A 21,935-nucleotide genomic window follows, 5' to 3' on the forward strand; every position below is an offset into this window, starting at 1 on the left:
GTCCACATAAAATACAGTATGTTTTGGTCATAAATTTGAGTTTAGCTATTTTTTTTATTACATTTTAGTTCCTCCCTGTGCCTTTTGCTACCATTTCCTCTTTTCTTTCTCTCTCTGAATATAGTGGTGATTGGCTCTGCAGTGGGACAGTATAGTGGGAGCTGAATATACAGCACCATCACCATATCTGTGACTCTGGGTCTGATGCCAGCTCCCTCCCTCCCTCCTTCCCTCCCTCCCTCCCTCCCTTCCTCCCTCCCTCCCTCCCTCCCTCCCTCCCTCACTCCCTCCCTTACTCCCTCCCTTACACCTCTCTGACCTTTCCTTATTTGCACTGATGCTGTTGTTGAAGCATTTTGCTGACCTAAAACATCCTTTTATGTACATTGTACATTTTACACACCACGAGGGCAAGGTAATTGGTGTCATATTTGTTGTCCTTGTTGTGCAACGTTATATGAGCACATGAAATATTAGATATACCTTAAAATACTTTAAATGCAGCCTTGTGTTAAATGAATGCTGTAGTAAAGGTTGTACAAAGTGTCTTTGTTCACTACACAGCCCCCAGAACAGCAATATCTTGACGCAGCAAATCCAAACATGTGTTTTGTCTTTAGTGAATCTGAGTACTTTAAAGACGGGTGATGATTCTCTGTCTCTCTTCCTCTCTCTGTTACATGGTGAAATCTCAGTTTTGCTGCATGTTATTTTAATCAGAGTGCATTATCTAATGGCACCCCCTAGAGTAGAAAGTTGCACATAGTTTTGCTTTCATGACAACTCAGTGCAACGCTTCTCATTTCCAAAATAAGTATTAAGCCAAGCTTTTAAAAAGTTTTAAGAGCAGCTGATGATGTGAGATCAAACTGACTTATTACTTTCAAATAAGGTATGATAAGGTAGAACATTAGACAAAGTATCATCTATGGTGAAATAAAGCCAGCTATTTTTGATTTGATTCTATTTTATTGTTCTTGTACATAACTATCCTGCTGCTTAATTATTTCTTTCATTTTTTATTATGAAAAACCTTTATACTTTTGGTTTAACTAAGTGCTTGCCTGCTTATTTAGAATTGTCTGTAGTGCCGAGCAGGTACAACAAACAGTGGTAGAATGTTGGCTTACTTTGAAGTACTTTATCAAAGTACAAGTACTTCAATATTATATTTCCATTTTCATCTACTTTATACTTCTACCCCACTACAATTCAGTGGAAAAATACTGTCCTTTCTACTCTTTTTAAAATGATCTCCACCTTGACAAACTACATCAATGAAATGCTATGTGTACATTGACTCATCAGGATTAATCTAATTAAATAGTAATTTATTACTGGCATTCACGGGTCAGGTTTTTAAAGCAATATGTATAACTGGAATACTAAGTAACATTTCCAAAGGTATTTCTAAAATGTGGTATTTCTACTTTTACTTAGGTAAACTATCAACAAGTGACAACTACTACTTTGCCTTGCTCTGCAGGACAAGGTCCTTTATTATTTATTTATTTATTAGGAACTTTATTTACTCGTGTCACATGACTTCTTTATGTAAGTCAGTGCACGCCGGTATAATGGTTGCTCCTACAAGGAAGCTGTAATTCTCTATAAAGTAAAATGTAGGCTATTTTTTCTTTTCTTTTCTTTTCCTGTTCATATCCTTTTGGAGAACGCACAGCTGCAGCACTGGTCGGACACTGAGGTGAGGTGTCTACTGTTGATAGCTGGGCTTTTATAATGCAGTGCCTGAGCCATAAACTTTCTGGTAGGATCATCGCATTGAGAAACCCCCTTTGTCTTTAAAACGGTGGGCTGCAGATGACGTAGGCTCTGCGTTGCCCGCTTGCTCTTGATCTGGGGTGAAAAACAGAGAAAAAGATCAGAAAAACTGGGTTCTGTGCAGCCAGCAGCGTCAAATCGTCGCCTTAACGGTCAGCTCTGCATTACCTCACTCGTGGCCGGCCTGCCACTTTACCCCTGCAGTTTAACTTTGGCGTGCATGCTTTTCTCTCTCTCTCTCTCTCTCTCTCTCTCTCTCTCTCTCTCGCTCTCTCTCCCTCCCTCTCCTATAATCTCTCTATCCCTTTCCTTTACTCTTTCCTTTCCTGCTATTACGTCCGCTGCTGGTAAAGACGCGGAGACAGGAGGGGGGGCTGAGGGGGGGGATGTACAATTAAGAGCACATTGTAACGTCCTTGCGTTGCCTGCCGTGGCGGAAGAAGAGTGTGCCGTGAACGCGAATGACCGTCGCTGGACGAGAAAAGAATAGACAGAGAGAGAGAGAGAGAGAGAGAGAGAGAGAGAGAGAGAGAGAGAGAGAGGGCTAGAGAAGGAAAGAGAGGGAGAGAGAGAGATAGATAGAGAGAGGGGGGAATCACTCAAGATGCCTCGTTTTAGCGTAATTTGTCCTGCAGACTGTGTCCTTCCGGCGTTTTGAGGGCTGCTGTGAGCCTGGTGAGGCTGGCTGGCCGGCTACGCTATGCTGCCTGACCCTGCTGTGTTGTGATAGCGTTGCCCGATTGTTTGGATTGAGGAAGGCTCCCATCAACCCAAATCAATGAGGATTCTGAGGCCATTCCTTCAGAAAGGAGCGCATATGCTGCAGTGTTTCTGTGGACAACGATCGAAGACGACCACTATCACCAACGGTGAGAGACAAACATAGCACCATAGCTTTACAGCTACCTTCGCTTTGCATGCTTTCTTTCTTAAGTGATGGAAAAAAGAAAAAGGGGTGATATATATAGAGAGAGAGGGAAGGAGGAAAGGGTGTGTGTGTTTTTTTTGGGGGTGGGGGTGTGGGGTGGGGGGTGGGGGGGTTGAGTGGTTTCATTGGCCACTCGAGTGTGTGAGTAACATCTTCCGAGTCTGCAGTGGAGAGAGCCTCGTCTCCTTGTGCTCCTTGCATCTGTCCCGAGTTTTGTGTGCGGGTAGCTGCTGGCAGTCCAGCCCGCCGCACTCCTCCACAGAGAAAGAGAGAGAGACAAAGAGGGCTTCAGATACTTTGCAAGATCGAGCTATATTTGCAGACTAGCGTGTTCCAGTGCTGCATCTGAAGCGGGCCAAAAATGGACAATGCAGGGATCAAGTCATTAAACTTCAGGAGCCTGGAGAGGCAGCTTTGTTTTTAGGGCCCCGAACAAGCAGCGCGGTTCAGCACCACGGATAGCGCCATAGCAGAAGTACTCCAGGGGCACCCAAACTTTTCATGTCAGCGTTTCTTTAAATAGATTTTTATCAAACCAGGACCCCACATTGGTTAAGTTTTGTCCAAAGATTCCCATTTGACAAGACATAGTTAAATATAAATGTAAAACTACCCAACTGTCTCTACTCTTAGGCTTTAACTACTTGAATGCATGTTGAAGACTGGAGCAGCTGCATTTATTCTCACCAATCAAACAATACTTTTGAAAGTGACTTATTTTGCCACGTCAACTATGAAACAGAAAGTCTCAACACGCCCATACACAGCCACCGCTCAACATTCTTTGCCGATAAGCCTGAGAGGCCTGCCATGTCCTCTACAGTCATGTCTCAGCAATTCACTGCATTGCTGCTGTTGTTTACCCATAACTACACCTCCAAAAGTCATTAAAAAAACATCCTACAGTATTTCCAGAGCGAGAGAAATGCAACACCTTCTCCCATCTCCTCCAGTCCCTTGCAGTGCTTGGGATCCCCAGTAGTTTCACTGTGGATCAGCTATCTAATTCAGGGCAGACAATTAGAAACTCCATTAAGCACAGCTGATTCCTCCGAGGAAGTTGGACCAAAAGCAGCGTGCACACTGGGATCTGTACGGCTCGGATATAAAGCACCATCAGTCCTCATCCTGCATCTCCGCTCACTGTTAGATGAACCATATGACCTCAATCAAAACTTTATGAGTCAGCTGAAAGGTTTTGACACAAAAAGGATGCAAAGTTAAAGCTCCTTTGACATGAAGCTTTGTCGGGTGAAGACTTTGTTTAACGAAAAAAAATGTACTTGACAATTCCTTTAGAATTAGATTTATCCATCAGAATGTCTTTCTCTGTTTTTGACACACACAAAAGAAGGAGTTCCCCTGTGTCCCCGCTGCTCATCCAAGACTGTAACATGTCATTTCAAAATAGAGCTGCAAAATGATGACAGCGTGCCTTTTGGATTTTAAACAGACACTACCCTGCTCGTGGATGATTAATCAGCCTATATTAACTCAAATCTGAACTTGTCTGTCTGTTATACGTCAGCAGTTACAGATTATTCATCAGTATGTAAATCACCCATCAGACAAAGACTTACCCTCGGCTGGTTATCTGATTGCATCACTCGCTACAAGATCACGTAGAGCAAGAAGAGCAGAAAGTGTTTCACTCTCCAGGTTTAGGAACTGTGCCAAAATCCCGTCCCAGGGATTTTAGGTAAAGGATGTTTCTGAGTAGGCTTAAATGTTTGCACCTGCTTTCCTTTGTAGCGTCAAGTCTGCACCTGGCTTTTCTTGTGTTAAAGTTAAATACAGTTGTCGGGGTCTGGATTGCAGGAGACCTCGTCCTCGCAAATGGTAATACTTTAATCAGTTTCTTTGTGACTGTTTAATCAACATCAGGTCTTATTTAACCCTTGTGTGGTGTTCATATTTCTGTTACACAGCCAACGTTCCTGGGTTTGGTGGGCCCACCACATTGTTAGGCTTTTAAATCAATACAGCCATAACAATTTATGTAAAAATACTTAATAGATGTTTACTTTAGCTCAATTACCAATGATATATACATCATTTATGGTTCATATTTGCCATTTACCCCTGTGAGATCACATTTATGATCATATGATCATTTTAGTTTTTTGTGAGAAAATAAAGAAATTAAATTATAAAAGAGGTCAAAAAAACAAGATTGTTGATCATTATTGGTGCTTATTTCTTAGAACTTAATCAGAACAGGTGAAAGTACTTGAAATGTAACAATTTTGTAACTTTGTGTGGGAATAGCAGGTGCAGAAAGATAGTTTCATAGCACCTACATTTAAATACACTCGGGTCCAGTAAACCTGAACACCTCATATCTAATAGTTATGTGTGGGGTGTACTGTGTGCAGTCATTGAAAATAAGTTATTTTTTATGTTCTTCACATAAAAAGGCGCCAAGGCCAATGAGTTTGAGTTAGAAGAAATAATAAATAGCATAATTTTTCTTTTAGCAAACATGGAAAATGGGTCCCACAGACCCAAACACCACACAAGGGTTAAATTACTTTGGGAACAGCTTTTTTTTCCCTTCTATCTAGTGACCAGAATCAAACCCTTTTGCATTCCTGTCGAGCACGATTTGTGTTAATGACTAACTTACCTTGAATTAATAGTCTTAATCAGCAGTTGGTCTTCATCTCGCTTTTAGTTTTTAATAGTATGTATATTATGTATCTAAAATGATCATGTTTGCAATGCAGGAAAGAATCACTTTGTTTTTGTTCACCTATCCAACCTGGGCTTTGTTCAGTTCAGTTAGTAGCCTATTTACTTATCAAGCTGACATTTGTGTTGTTAGTGTAAGTGTGGGTAATAAGCATCGTGAGCCACAGCATCGCACCTATCCTCACACTTATCTCTCCTCTTTGCCCCGGTGACTTGGCAAGACAGTTTAGCAGACATTACACTATGAAAACTAGCTCCAGATATTGTGAGTCAACACATCTGTGAGGTATCTCAAGGACACATTGGAGTGGTTCATTCTTTTTCCACATGGCGGCAGCAGATATAAAGAAATCATTCTGAGCATGTTACTCATGTCAGGAACTTGGGGCTCTGGTTCATTTCTTTCAGTTTTCAGAGATATTTAGTTCCTATGCTGCAGTGTACAGTGTATGCAACACGGTTCATACATAAAAATCCAATAACTAGCATGGTCTGATAACATGAAAACACTTTATACCCAACATATTTAACACAACATGGCTGCATCATTTTAACACAATATTCAGAGTACGATAAATGCAAATGACATATCCAGTAGGTGGCACACTGAGAATTTTTTTTTTTTATTTTGACATCACACTGTTTCTACAGATGAACTAGCAAACCTTCACAGACTCAAATTATTGTAATTGACAATAAAAAGTGATTGCAATATACGGTCAGCAGTACATTTCATAGCGGGAGTGTTTTATTGCACGTGGACGTTTCTCAGCTGGAATGAAGTGAACATCAGTTGTCTCTGGTAGAGATAGGAAGCCTCGCAGATCCTCATTAGGGAATACTTTATCTTTTTCTGACAAAGATATATGTCACATGCCTCTATTGCGCTCTACACCACAAAGTCGCCCCCATTTCTGAGAAAGCTCACTCCAACCCTCCAGCTGTTTTTTTTCTTCTAAGAAATGTATATCACGCTCCTGCATATCCGTTAGAATGATGAATGTTGTTATTGATTTCTTTAAGCTGCAGTGACATATTCCTTTCTACCACGCACTGGCAACTCACTAAGAATAGATTACAGTTTTTGATTTAGACTCTTACTAACTTTTCTTTTGCTGTCTGTCTGATTCCCTGGGAGAAGAGTGTAGCTGCCCTCCATCTTACTCTCTTCCTGTCTATTTCTCTCTCTCTCTCTCTCACGCACACATACAGGGATACACGCACATGTAGGAACACGCAAAGGTACTAGTGCTTCACATGCAACACTTTCATCCATTATATCAGAATCTTACGTAAGGGGAGGGGGGGCAGACAGTGGTAGTGAAAAGAAAATCATCTCTCTCTCGATCTCTCTAAGGGCTGGCTGGGTTTGGAGAGAGAATGTCAAACCGAGCCCAGAAAAAGCCTCTAAGTGTTTCATGCTGTTTCATCACGGGGAAGAGCGTTTTGCTGTGCAAAGACTCACGTGTTTATCTTCCCACAGTGTGTGTGTGTGTATGTGTATGTATGTGTATGTGTATGTACGTGGTGTGTGTGTGCTCCCCAGCCCATGCGATGAGAGGCATTTTACCATAGACATGCTCACATGCACACAGACATGTTTGCAGGACATCTTTGGGGACTTTGCATTGATTTACAGCTGATCCTTAACCGTAGGTTATCATTTGCTGAATACCAATGGAAACAGAACCATTTAACATCATGCTGAAAACGCTCAATTGGTTTACATTGATCGTCTTGTGTGATCTATAATAGAAACACATGCAGAATAAGCTCTCATACATATATTCATGTTTTCACTCCCTCACTCCTGGCTCAAAGTGAGTTAAAGGGCGGTTTTCGAAGCTTTGAGGTTACAGTATGTTTCATGGTTCAAGGACTATAACTGTGCTTGTAATGTTCGTCCACGTCATTTTCGTAAGCCCTAAATCATATTTAGCCATGTGTCATTGTCTGGGTCTTCAGTGTACCATTTCTGTTTTGGGTTCATAGCCTACTCTGTGTGCTGAAACCTGTTGCAGGTAATCCTTTTAGCCCCTTATGCTCTTGTGGCCACAGGGGTTTTAGAAAATAAAATGTGTGCTTATATCTGTTAAGTATAAGCTATGAGGATAAGAATGCTGTGTATCAGCCAAAGCTGCAAGATATCTGCACACTGGCTCCACAACTGCTCGCTGACCGAATTCAACGAGACAATGGTGAGATCACTTGCTCCCTTTTAGATGTGCACATTGTCCCAAATGAATAGAAAAAAAAAATCACGCGCGCGCACCCACTTTCCCCTGCATTAACATCCACCCAGCATATACCCTTTTGCCTTTTTTATGTGGCCTATATTTTATATTGACAGCTTTTCTTCCTGGAAATCATCTAGACTATCTTGTAGCCTGTACCCCCCTCCGAGAGTTCCTAATACGAACCTCAATCACGTATGATTGCGTTAAAAGAGTTGGAGAGAGAGAGAGAGAGAGAGAGAGAGAGAGAGAGAGGGAGAGAGGGAGAGGGAGCGAGAGCGGGAGAAAGGGAGAGGGAGAGAGAGAGAGAGAGAGAGAGAGAGAAAGGGAGAGGGAGAGACAGAGAGAGAGAGAGAGGGAGAGAGAGAGAGAGAGAGAGAGAGAGAGAGAGAGAGAGAGAGAGCGATAGACCGCGACCGTCTACTCTCGCTGTCGGCGATGTAACACACTGACAACATCCATTCGGGGCGCACTGGGAATAATGCTATTTGTGCGCTACAACTAATTGTTGCTTTTTGGAGGAGAATCCCTCCCTGCATGCTTAAATTACATCTCTGCAGCATCCTTGCAGAGTAGCCTATAGCATCTCCTGCCGATTCCATTTCTCCAGCTACATTTCGAGGTGCCGTCGACAGAACCGGAGACTGGGCTGTCTGGACTCCTGCACAGCCTCCTGGACGGGCAGCGAACGGTCTCATTCATCGATGTGCATGGAGTGAATAATTAGGGGGGTGGAGGGGAAGTTCGGATAATTACTCCAGCCACGCACGAGCGTCTCGTGCATGAATTTAGGTTGATGCGAAGTATGAAAAAGGCGTCTGGAAGCCAGAGGAGAGGCTGGTGTGCAGATGAGGATTACTAAATCGTGCTCGTCAAACGCGGCGCTGTTCACCTGGAATACCTGAAGCGTTCCACTGACACCCAGCTGCGTCAACTTATCAACACTGTTGCATGTTTTCACTGCTGACATGTCGGCCCCTGTGGCCTAGCCCGTAGATTTATGTTTTATATCAGACCGGTCGCGGTTGATTCGAAGACCTGAGTGTCCGAAAGTCGCGGCAGCTGAATTGCGTTACTGTCCCCTCAAGAGGATGCTGCCTGAAGCGCAATGATGCCCGGGACTCGGAGGGTTTTCTGATCAGGATGACATTTGGTTGAACACACTCGTGGACGTGAAACACAGAATCAACTCTCGTTTTTTTTTGTTTTTTTTTGAGCCAAGAAGCTGCACCAAGATCCGACCTCTGCCGAACTAGACTCTCGGTTTTCAGACTCGGTTCGGGGAGATGGCCGCAATCGCCAGCTCCCTGATCCGGCAGAAACGCCAGGCGAGGGAGTCGAACAGCGACCGGGTCTCTACTTCGAAACGTCGCCCCAGCCCCAGCAAAGACCCCCGCTCTATCTGCGAGAGGCATTTCTTGGGGGTCTTCAGCAAAGTCCGATTCTGCAGCGGCAAGAAAAGACCCGTTCGGCGGCGACCAGGTCAGTGCTGTAGATTTATCCCCCCTCCACTGATGTGTGTTACGTGTGCTTATGGAAGCGGTTTTCCACAGCCTCCCCCGCCCCCCCCCCCCACACACACACACACACACACACACACACACACACACATACATACACACACACTCCACCCCGCCCCTCTTTGGAGAATTATACTGCAGTCAACGCTCCAATCTGAACCCGAGGAGAAGTCTCCGCGGTGCGAAAAATCCACCTGTTCCATTAGGTCTTCTTGTTGTCTGTCGATCCCCCGCACGACACAACAGTCCCCCATACACCGAACAGCCGAGTTGTATAGGTAATATTCTTTATGCTGTGACGTTACCCCCTTTATTTATTGTGATACTACTCGGATCTGAATAATCAATTACACTGGAACAAAAGTAATGCTACTGTATCAGTCACAGCTGTTTTGTTCCAGCAGCTAGGCTGTATGACATATTTAAGCTTTCATTTAAAATGTTTGCAATTTGCACACCCCCTTTCCTCCAAACACACATTCACACACACACACAACTTGGATACACTCAAAGCTGTTTTAAATTGCTTAAAATTAATTCAGTTATTACTGCTGATCGGAGTAGGGGAGAGAAGTTGCACCGCAGTGCACCAAGGCTCTTTTGAGATTAAATGTTTTAATGGTAAATGTTTATTGCAGAGAGGGAGCTTTACTGCAGTGAAGGGAGGTATAGCCTCAGTGATTAAGAGCTACTCCGGCTGTATTGATAGACATAGGCTCCGTGCCTATTTCACTCCCATGCTATAGCCTTCCCTTTTTTTTTTTTTACCCCCCTGGCTTTTGTCCTGGTGCACAGATCACAATCCACCCGTCGCCGAATCCAGATAGTTGTGTCTGTGATGAACGACAGACAGGTTCGCTCAGAGTCCTGCAGACCAACTGATGAGGAATGAGGTAGGAGGACAGACAGACATCATTTGTTAAGGCAGAAAGGGAGAACAACAGAGACAAACACCCAACCAGCCAGACTACATTTAAACCCTATCATCGTGCAGCCGAAATGAGACAATCAATCTAAGCGCGAAAACTGCCACAAAATGCCTGAATAGAAACATAAGCAAGCAGACAGCCGGACAACAAGCCAGTCAGGCCTCCAGACACTGACACATACACAAAAAAAAAGCACAGACCGACAATCAGATGCTGCATTTTCTCTAATTGATCATCCTCATCTTTCCACTGATGCCTTGCCATATATTTGCATATAAACAGCAGATACACTGGAGAATTTATGAATTCTGCCTGTTTAAAAGACTGTTGTTTTTCCTTCTATTCCCCCCCTTCGTAAGATGCACCCTCGAAACCTCCACAGGTGTCCCATAAGGGCTGCAGGCTAGGTCAGTAGCTCAGCCTCCATCTGTGTGTGCTGTGTTTCTTCTCGTCTCCACCCCATCTCGCGCCCATATCGCCTCCCCCTCGGCCAGTGAGGGAGGGGAGGTGGGGAAGGGTGGGTTGGGGAGGGACAGAGAGGGAGGGGCGGGGGGCTTCAACACCTGTCTGACAGCCGACGAACCTCTCCCTTGCTGATCTCTTCTTTTTTTCTGTCATCCCTCCTTCTGTGTGGCTTTCTTGGATTGTTTAAGCTTAATTTATTACCAGTTGTTTTTCCTTGTAGCTAAAGCTCTCCTATAGCCAGTCGTTTGTCGCTCCTCTGTCTCTTTTTCTATCTTTGTCTCTGGCTCTGCCTCTTCTCATTTTGTTTCTGCCTCATTCTCTTCGTCAGTCAATGTCGGATCAGTCTTTAATCTCGCTACTTGTTCTGTGTCTGTAAATATGTGTCAAGTACTGCTGTGTAGTAGAGGTTCTTGTATACTGTAGTATATTTTGGTGTATATGGATATGTTGTGTTTCCCTCTGTCAAACACTGTATCAGAACAGGTGATCATTCACCATTTCATGGTCATGATGCCATTTGTCAACGTACCTAAATGTTTTTGTCCTTCTGTGTATTGGTATGAAGTAAATTTATTGATGTGTTAATGGCCCATGCACACACACACACACAGAATGATTTGCTCTATGTTGCCTCTGAAAGACATATTTTCATGCACAAACATGTGAACTCTGGAGTTTGGCTTGAAGTCTGTTTATACCCGCACACACAGCTAAATTATTGGACCTAATGAGCCGTCAGCGATTGCTTGGTCCCATGCTGAGGCCTTAATTTACGAAAGTGTAGTTATCACATGTGATATACTGATGTGTATACTCCCATGTCTCGATCTCACACACACACACACACACACACACACACACACACACACACACACACACACACACACACACACACACACACACATAGACGATGATGAAAGGCCTGTCCCAGGAATTGATGGCCCCATCCCAGGGGTAGGTGAGTTGGGGACTGATGGTCAGGATGATGTACAGTTGAGGTGAACCCACTCTAGTTGGGGTCACCACTCCGCATAGTCTGTCTATGGGCTTTCTTCTCCACACACTTGTTTTCTGTCAAATATAAAGAGGGCATATGAACCAGTAATTATTGCAGTGAACAGCTTTAATGTAAAAACGTAACATCTGCTGTTACTGTTAAAGACAGATGTGGCTTTTTTTCTCTCCTGATACCAAGTTCGAAAATGTTTCGTTTTGCTAAATTATTTGGGGTTTTATTTACCTGACTGGAATGCACTGAATTGCATGACCTCCAAGTCTTGTTATGAGCTTGGAAGGACAGTCAGGCTCACTCATATTCCCGTATTGCAATCACATACATCATTTATCAGAACATGTAAGCCCTGCAAAGCAAGCACTTTCAGTTGCTGAATGTGTATTTAGACACACAAGTGAAACTGAGCACCAATTCAATTGTGACAAAATGCGTAGTTTGTTTCTTTTGTCAGGCTGAGAATAGACAAAGAATTAATGACATCCTGCATCTGAGTTGATGTCTGATTTCAATGGAGCTTGTCTCAAAATCTTTGCCATTGCAAAAACAAACATTACGGTTCAGCTGAACAGTTTCATTATTCACAGTAAACCTTAAGAAAAATTAGTAACAAATTAGTTACAAATGCATACTTTCTATCTCTATCTGGCGAACAAACTTTACCTCTCCAGCATTTCCATGGCAAAAGCCACAACCCAAGTCTTTTTTATGCTAATGGGGTCATTTGACTCCTACAACTGCTTTTGCACAAAATTAAAAGACCTGCGGGACATTAGACAGACTGTGGAGTCCGCGCATACATCTTTCCTCAGACCTATTTTTTTCCTGGCATTGCTTGAAGCCGAGAGTCTCTCTCTTCCCTGAGCTAATCCTCGTTTCCACCTGCTCCCCTGAAGTGTGAGCTTCGAGCAGCACCCTGGCCAGCTCCCAGATGTCACAGCCTCAAAGTTAGAGGTGGATTCAGGGTTATTGCAATGGGGGAGAAAAACTCTTAGAAAGTTAAGTTCAGTTTCCGCTAGGTTAAGGAAACCCACTGGAATCATTTTTGGTGAACCTGTTGCCTGCAAAAACTCAAATGTCTTTTATTGAATATCAGTGGTATCAACCCAAAAGTACACAGTTGCTTCATACCAAATAAAGAAACCATCGGCATGTCAGTGTACATTACAAAAGGGACTTTAAAAGGGTTTTCAAATGATGCAAAATCTGTATTTTTTCTGTACTAGATACAGTGATATTATAAGAAAGTAAGAGCATTCTCATTGATTTTCTGTCATGATGCTCTCATTGTAAAGGCCTTTCCATCAAATAGCCGTTTTGGGGATTATGTGGTACAACAGATAACTCATTAGAAACTGTCCATCATAGTTGTGTTGATATTCAACAGCTGCTGGTAAGAGTTAAATTCAGGGCTGAAGTGGTTCTAGTGCTGTAAGTTTAAGTTTTTTTTAAATTTTTTTAGCAGGGTGGATTGAGCCAGATGAACAATTATAATTTTTTAAAAGGTTAATTATAATTGAGAATTTAATTGGTATATTGAAATAGATTCACTTCATAAAGTAATATAAGTAAGTAATTCAATTCATTCTAAAGGCTTTAATCTATCTGACATAAAAAACCCACCAGTAAATGTTTTTAAATGCTTTAAGCAATTTAAGGGGTGAGGGTCTATAATTGTTCTGCTGGTACTCTCCATCTTCCACTGCCAACTTGTCTTTAAATAATTAAACACTGTACGTTTTATGTTTGTGAAACGTGTTTGTAAAACATTTTAAACTGCTTGATATGAAGAACTGCGAGTGCAACACTTTGGGTGTTTCTGTCACAATTATAAGAATGTTGTTCTGACATATTCTTGGTGGGGATGGGGCTGCTGCTTGTCCGATGGTTTTTGTGTACGCGTGTGTATCGTGCGTGTTTGTGTGCGTGTGTGTGTGTGTGTGTGTGTATGTGTGTGTGTGTGTGTTTGCGTGTTTCAGAGCCGCAGCTGAAAGGCATCGTGACACGGCTGTTCAGCCAGCAGGGCTTCTACCTGCAGATGCAGCCGGATGGAACCATCGACGGCAGCAAGGATGAGAACAGCGACAACAGTGAGTGGAGCATAACGGAAACTATAGCTTCCAGCATAAAACATTAGATAGCAATGAGTCACTTGGTTATATAATATATTATCACATTTTATAAGCTGTGCTTCTATCATTTTGAATTCTTACATAAACTGAAGCACTCCAAAATTAGTTTAAAATGCCCTTGTTGAATTGGATTACCAACTTTCAATTTTAAAAAGGAAAATATTCACCAAACAAGGCAAAAGCCCTCTTTTCTGCATCTGGTTATGTAATAGTATATGCATGATATAACTGTAGAAATAAAATGTGTCAAAACCCACGCAAATGGTTTATGAATTATATATAAAATCCTTGTCCCTCTAAGTAAACCATTTCTACTGTGTCCACGTTATGATTGTTAAGTGCCACATTGTTTTAAATGATTCGGCACTGAAGCGTGTGTGATTATCACAGCAGAAATTCCTTCCTGGAAAATCCCATTGCCTGAAGCAACTGTATCCCCACAGCTTCACTTCTAGTCACAAAAATCCGTCCCTGAGCCACTTCTTTGCAATATTTCACCAGCAATTGACTTTCCGTAGTGGACTACCAGTGAATAAATAGTCTCTAGGGAATAGGCCCCTAAAGCTATCACACCCCCTTCCGCTCTCACAGGAACAGCAACACTGAAAACCAGCAGATTCTGTAGAGAGTCTTCTTTATTAAAACATATAGGCTTTTGTAACGGTTTCCTATGGGAAGCGAAGGATCAAGAACGAGATATGGGTCAGCGGAGAATGGTCAATTGTCAAAGCGATAATGACGACACTCCCAATCTGGAGTGAAGCCAGACAGGAAAGCAATCAAGACCATTATTCTCTAAAACATCCTGCCAATCTTAAAGGAAGCCAGAGCCAAAGCTGCTGGACGGTAGCAGTCATGCGGTGAAAACAACGGTCTCTGCCCGGCACTCGTCGTTTTAGAGGAGATAGATCTTCAGTATGTATAGTTTATAGAAAGGGTCTTCAGAACAAAAAGGATTACTGCGCACAAAAAAAAAAAAAAGAAAGAAAAATTCTCTGTGCACCTCTAACACATTGCTGTTTTTTTTAGAGCCTCCATTGTGTTCTAAAGGTTTTGGCTGATGAGGGGTTTGTTGTATGTGAGGGTTTCCCCACCTCTAGGTAATCTTCTTGTTAAGCAGTGCCGCTGGCCCAGGGATGGAGGAATGCGGTGAATAATTCAGCCAGAGGAAACTAAAAATACCACCTTCCCCGTTTGTACCCAATGAATAATTCTCTATATGAGATGCCTCGGGCTCAGAGACGGTCCGAAGGAAGACACAAAAAGAGAGCAGGAGATGCAGTGAGAGGAATGTGATATGTTTTGAGTAAACAAGCTGGAGACAGAAAGAATAAAGATAAAAGTGATTAAGAAATGAACGAAGATTTGGTATTCAGGCCTTGCGCTGAACTATTGATTGCCCGGCTGGATTATCAGAATAATAGATTACCCCCACCATTGAACCAACAGCCCTCTCTGACATGCAGCATCTTCAGCAGCGGCAGATGGAATACAGTCATTTATTTTCTGGGGGAGGTTGGGTGAAACCGATGGGATTGAGGAGCACGACGGTGTCTGCATACTAGGTGCGACCTGAGCCCCAAGTGCGTTTCAATTCCATTTTTTTTTTATTATTATTATTATTTGCTATATTTCTGTGCTGAGAGAAGGGCACAGCTGAATAGCAAATAGATTTAGCTGGAGAATGCATAAAAAATAAATTAAATTCTGCTTTAATAAAATCATGATCAAGACCCAAAATATTTAGTAAATTGTGAGAACTAATAGAATAGATTACTGCAGTATGTATAACTGCTTCAGTGGTAAGCATGACAGGCAGAGCTACAGTTAACTTACTGCAAGGGCTGTGAAACACCATTCAATTAATTAACGCCCAAATTTGAGCAGTTTTTAATTTAATTGTCATCAGTTGATTGCCTGCAGTAATTACCTGCGCACACTGCAGCTGAAGAAATGTATTGCTGGCTATGAGACACCTGCTGTATTGTGTGAGGCGTTCACACTCACATCTGCCTCTGATGCTCCTGGTAGATGGATGGCATGAAGCAAGACATTTTCTATTAGTTGAAGACCCAGTCATTTGAAGCACTTTGTGAACTTTGGCACGAAGGGGTGTCACCAAAATTTAAAAAGACACTAATAAAAAACAGTATATAAGAGCACAAATTGACACACCTGTACTGTATGTACAAGCTCTCCCATCTTTGGATTTGCACTTTGGAGACATGCCCTTGGCACATGAAGTTTGGCTGAGTGTTTCTCTAAACCTTTCCAGCAGGGTTTATTCCTGCTGCACCAGTATTCCTCACATCAAATGCACTTCCTTTAGTCTACCTGCAGGATTCGCCTGTAGTCGATTACTGCTCCACTGTAAGACTTGCCATTTCAAGGATTTTGCTTTATTGGGTGGTTTGAAGCCATTTTGTCTGGCCCTTTGACTATAGAAGATCCCTGGAAATCTCTTAACACTGTGCCTGCACCATCCCAGCCGCTCTCTTTTCTCGGCGAGAGATGGAAATGAAGTTATTAAGGAAGAGGAATTGCCTTCAGCATGGTCATCAGGTACTCAAACAGTAGTCATTTTGGAATCCATCAACCACTGGAGCTGCAAATAGAAAAGTCGGACATTTAGAAGGTAGCTGAATGACAGCTCCTGTCAGTTGTGTAATCCTTTGGCAGGCAAACGAGACCAAGGACGGCATATTATAATTATAGCATAATAATAATAACTAGCGTGCCCTATTTTATGCATCTTTTCCTCGCAATCACAAGCCAAGCTAATACAGTAAGTCTTTTGAGGGCCCTATTGCGAGTACAGTATGAGAAAAGGCTAGAGTAGGTTGTGATAGGTGCTCTAGGGTGGAACACTCCTGGGTTTTGGTGATTCGTGACAGAACTGTGGACGGTGGCTGTGAGAGACACCGCCAGTCATCGGAGCGACAAAGGCAGCAGCCATGAAAGGCAAATGGATACAAGAGCGGGGGAACAGACAGAGGGCAAGGTGACTGTTGTGACAGAAAAGAGATTGAGAAGGCGGAGAAAACAAAATTGAAGGTGCTAATGGACTCACATTCTGCCAGAGTACCCCAAGCATCCAGCCCCTCAAGGGCATGCATAGCTGCAAGAGTGGCCAGTGTGTATCACCTGTACCAGTGGCCTCAGGGCAGAGTTAAAACCATTGGCAGGCACGTCAATATTTATTGAGTGAAAGTGAATCTGCTCGGAGGACGGACTTGTTGGCACGTCTTGTCTCGCCCCTGCCAGCCTTATCTGATAGTCCCCATCGCCACCCGCAGAACAATCATCCCAACAATACAGTGTCCTCACACCTCCATCACACCAAAGCCCATGAAAGTCACAGGCTCAGATTCAATTGAACTTACCTTCATAGATAACAGTAAGTCAAATAAAATTAGACTTATTTACAGAAATAAAGTCTCTTCGATGATTGGCCAAACATCCTTGAGACGCAATATAAGGTGGTGTCATCTGCATGGTGTTATTCTACATTAAAAGGCCCTGGAAACAAATAATCTCTATCAGTTTTGGATATTTCACAAGGAATTTCTGTCTGCGCTGTGTTATCAGTGCTCATGTCACTGCTTTAAAGTGGGCGGGGCTCAGTTGAAAAAAGGTGATGTTACAAACTTCCGAGCACCAATCAGCACTAATTTTTAAATAAAATTTAACTTTAACTTACATTCAACTTTTCACTAATGCCAAATATTTCTGGTTGACCAGCAGTTACATACAAAGTCACCTAAATATAAGTTAGTGTGAAAGTACTTTCATTGAGCAAAATCTGTCATTCTGTGCTACTTTCGTGTGTACTTTCATCAGCAAATTATCAAATATGTTGTCTAAATAAACTAGTAGTTTACCTACATTTTGAAGTAGCTTGCTGGTATTTGAATACATTCATATTTGCATAGTGATTACAGGAAAGTAGTTAAATTACTATTTTAGCCAGTTGTGTTGTTAACTATTGAAACTACAATTTTAGACCACAAAAGTAAAGGAATGATTTTTTTAAATTTAAACCTTTGGATTTCTGCTTTAATGTTAATGCTTTCCTGTCATAATGAGGTGCGTCAGTGTCCCCATTGTCCATGTGCTGCACTTGCACTTGACTGCTGACAGGTAGCCAAACAACAGAGACAGAAGCTGTTGTGTCTAGTAAAAACTCAATCGTCCTATTCTGTCCTTTGTGTCTCTCTTTTGTATCTGCCCGTCTCCCTCCCTCCCTCCCCCATCTTTCTGTTCTGCAGCTCTGTTTAATCTTATTCCTGTGGGTCTAAGAGTGGTGGCCATCCAGGGAGTGAAGAGTGGCTTCTACATCGCCATGAATGGCGAGGGCATGCTCTACAGCTCGGTAAGATACAACCCCTCGCACCAGACGTGTTGTTAGGTTGTGCACGTGTGTGCCTTACCAGCATGCGTATTTAATCATTCACACATGTTGTCTTTTGTTCTGTTTCTTGTCTCCTTTATTATCCCACTGCAGCAAAGACTCTTCTAAACCCTTTCATCTCCGCTCTATTTGAGATCTCTTCAAGTGTGCCTTTGTGTTGCTGTGCAGGACCTTTTCCCCTCCCCCTCTTTGTTGTTGAAGCAGCACACTGCATATGTTTTACAAGTTCAGTGCTCAGCCCTTTATAAAATTGACTCTTCTTCCTTTAGTGGTTAGCCTACTAACGGAGGCTCGTCATGTAGCAGCTACAAACAGAAATCCCCTTGAATTGCATTGTACTTTTGATGTGGATGGTGTTGCTTTGTTGAACTTTTTCATCCTGAAAAAGATACTACACTGAAGGGCTGCATAATTAATCGAATATTAATTGTGATCGCAATTTTGGCTTCCCACAATCAAATGAACATGATCAACTGCAATATTGACGTTAAAAATGCGTGCTCCTCTGCTCATAGAAAACTCTGCCTCATATCAAATAAAATCTAAACTAACAGCATGACTGGGGAAGGACTCATTCAGCCAGTGCAGCGCCAGCAGTGGCATTACGCACGTTAGGCTGTTTGTTCCGTTTACCTTCATTAAATCGCCTGAAAACGATACCAGGCTGCTAACCAGTACAGTAGAGAGGGACACAGTACAGTACACACAACAGACTGCTCGGTTAAATACAAATACAAATTAGCCTAGCAGCTAACAGACTTCTGCTCAAAACTTGATCCCGACAAAACACCACGGTTTGAAGGTTTTTAGCTTTACATTGTTAAAACAGAGCTGCTCATAGTGGTACCGGCAGCAACAAGTTAGTAGATGTCACTGCACCCGCAAAAGTAAATGACAGCAAAACGCAGTAAAGACTGAGCTGCAATGGAAACTCTAAGCTGCAACACCTATTTTTTGGTTTAAAGGCATTCATTTTTAAGGATTCTGTTAATCCTGTTAATATCTGAAATTGCCCCAATATCTCATTTCATTTTTTTCAGGTATTATATATTTGTCAAAAATAATGCATGATTATAAAAGTCATACACTTGATTGAAAAAAACAACAACACATAAGCAGTAAAGCAGTAAAACTCCTTTCAATACTCAGTGGGGGTGTAAATATTGTGAAGATGGATAGTTTATTTGCAGTGCAGGATATGAGAATCATACAGGCAAGTGTGGGTAGCTCATGCCCCGGCGGGGGTGGACCCAGTCACAGATGTCAGCTGGAGAAAACTGAAAGCTGACGTCGTAGCTGTTGCATTAAGGATGAAGACATGATTCTGGAGCACGTTTGTGGGAAATGGGGTGGAGGCAGGCAGAGGTATAGAGACAGGAAGATATCCCTAGTTGGCATAGTTATACAACCGCCAGTCTTATGGTTCCCAATCCAGTTGAAGACAGCAGAAAGAAGAGGATGGGGGGGGGGCTGCATTACCCACAAACCTCCCCCTGTCTGATCGCCAGACAGCTGTGATGAATGACTGGAATTCACAAACTGCCCATCAAACTTTTTCCTTTTTCAAAATACTCATAAAATCCGTGAAGGACACAGTGAAGCCAGTGTCTGCTCCATCACAACTTATATTTATTGATAAGGGAGCTGATTTACTGCGAGAAAGATCCAGGAGAACATTTTGAAATAGACCAGATAAATGGTGTACATGCTGCATTTAAAAAAAAAAAGAAAAGTCTAGTAAATTCAGAGCCATTATTTTAGCCGAGCAGGCATTCTTGCTCAGTACGTGAGCACAAATAAGCACTCACGAGTTCAGAGAAGGACGTAATATAAATGCGCAGGCTGTTATGACTCACCCAGGAAGACAGATTCATTCATAACTAAAGGCTCATGAACAAGTTCACAAATCACAGCCCTACTATGAGGCTTATTATAACCCTCCACCCACCTATCTACATCTAAGTAAAGTTTATTTCTGCCCAGGCAGCAATCCCCCCCCCTCTAAACACACACACCCTTGATTAAATCATCATTTGCATCAGATTACATGATTATTATTAATTACAAGTGATTCAGGACCTCAGTGTCAAACTGCAGCTTTCAGCATGACAAACATGACTGTGTATCATTTTAATCACTATTTTGGACGGAGGGACATATTTTACCTTTCTATCACAGGGAGAAGGGGATGTTTGTCAGAAGGCAAACATTTTTTTGCATTAACAGTAGAAAGGCCATTTTAATTTAAGCCACGCAGTGATTGAACTCTCTTGCCATATGGAGGAGGTTCAGTTTCTCAGATGTGAAGCATGGGAAATTAGCATGCACGAATGCGGGCGGTGGGCTTATAAGCCTTGAAGAGCCACAGAGTGCTCATAAAGAGGCTGAATTAACATGCAAAGCTCAAATAGCTTGTTTCTCTCTCTAACTACCGTTTGCCAATTTAATTTAGCAATAGAGATTGTGTTTTTTAAGGGGCACATTTCTGTTCTTTATTCACACTTGCAATCACAGCTATAAAATAAGTCCTTCACTTTCATCTTCTCATACTTACTTACATATTTAATTTTACTCTTATTTGCCCGGGCCTTTATCTTTTTCCCCCCATCTCCCTCACTTATTCACTCTTCTTCAAGGTCTCCATTACACTCTTTTGCCTCTCCAAATTATAAACTTTTACACTGCTTGTTTTTTGTCGTCTTGTTTTGTCTTCCTAACATCTGAGAGTCGAGATGCACGGCTCTCTATCTCCCTCTGCCCCCCAGGAGATCATTACTGAGGGATATCCTCCCACCCGTCTAACACTCCCTTGTTTTTCTTCTTCTCTCCCTGCTGCTTTGCACTGTCTTGTTAGTGAGCGAATGCGACAAGCTTTGTCTTCTGTATGAGATGACTGAGAGGTTGTCGTGTTGCAACTTTGAGAAGCCTTAGTCTCAGTCTTTCATCTAGGTTGTCAGGTATCTAGCCAGTCGGTTTGCCGTTACTGTTGATAAGTGGTTACGTACATGCTGGTCGCTGGTTGGCTTTTCTTGCCTGGAGTGCATAGCTCACTGTTGAGACGGTTGCTGATGTAGCCATGGGTGAGCAGGGTGATAATGCTTGTGTGGAGTGTTTAGTGATGAAGTGCGTGGGGGATAAGCATCTACAATAAAGAGCTCCCTTCCATTATTTATAACACTTCTCAATATGACCTAGTTTACTGCACAGCAGTAACCACTGTTCTCCATCTGTGCTATCCATCTCTGACTTATCTATCTCACAAATAGACATATCTGTCGATAGCTGCACACACACACACACACACACACACACACACACACACAATCAACTCACTCACACAAACTATCAACACACACACAAAGTCTGTGTGTATTTGGAGAGCATTAGGACTGCAACTAATGATTAGTTTCATTATCAATTCATCTTTTAATTTATTATTTTCAGTTTGCTACGATAAAAATGCCCATTTCCAAAGCCTAAACGGACATCTTCAGATTGTAATTGAGACACTGGTAATAACTAATGTTTGGTATTTTTGGCTTGATAAAAGACTTCAACAACTAATTAATTATCAAAATTTGGGGGGTTAATTTTCTGTAAATCTAATGTACATGCACATTATAAAGTTGCATGCATGTGGTGGTGGTGCGAAGTAATGACTGGTAAGTAATAACAGTGCCCTCAGGAAGTAAAGAAAGAGAGAAAAGGGAAATTAAAGAGGAACAGGATATTAGAGCATTAGTATTGTAATAGTTTGTAATTTGATTTGAGCCATTAACCGTCAGGTTCTTTTCCGAAGGAAGTTAAAGGGACGACAGGACAGAACATTGT

The 21,935-nt window shown here is 42.3% G+C and overlaps 1 protein-coding gene across 3 annotated transcripts in view; it reads left to right on the forward strand.

The window, feature by feature from the left end:
- Positions 1-21,935, forward strand: part of fgf12a (fibroblast growth factor 12a) — a 34,471-nt gene that overhangs the window by 5,612 nt on the left and 6,924 nt on the right. The window contains exons 1-4 of one of the 3 annotated variants that reach the window (XM_028592409.1): positions 8,862-9,117; positions 10,444-10,491; positions 13,541-13,651; positions 17,962-18,065. In XM_028592409.1, the coding sequence (XP_028448210.1) occupies positions 8,922-9,117; positions 10,444-10,491; positions 13,541-13,651; positions 17,962-18,065 (459 nt within the window). In that variant the 5' untranslated portion in view covers positions 8,862-8,921. Of the gene's footprint in view, positions 1-8,861; positions 9,118-10,443; positions 10,492-13,540; positions 13,652-17,961; positions 18,066-21,935 lie in introns of those variants that run through there. The other 2 variants (XM_028592410.1, XM_028592411.1) reach the window with 2 other exon arrangements.

This window comes from Perca flavescens, chromosome 12, assembly GCF_004354835.1.
Source record: "Perca flavescens isolate YP-PL-M2 chromosome 12, PFLA_1.0, whole genome shotgun sequence".
Classification (NCBI taxonomy): domain Eukaryota; kingdom Metazoa; phylum Chordata; class Actinopteri; order Perciformes; family Percidae; genus Perca; species Perca flavescens.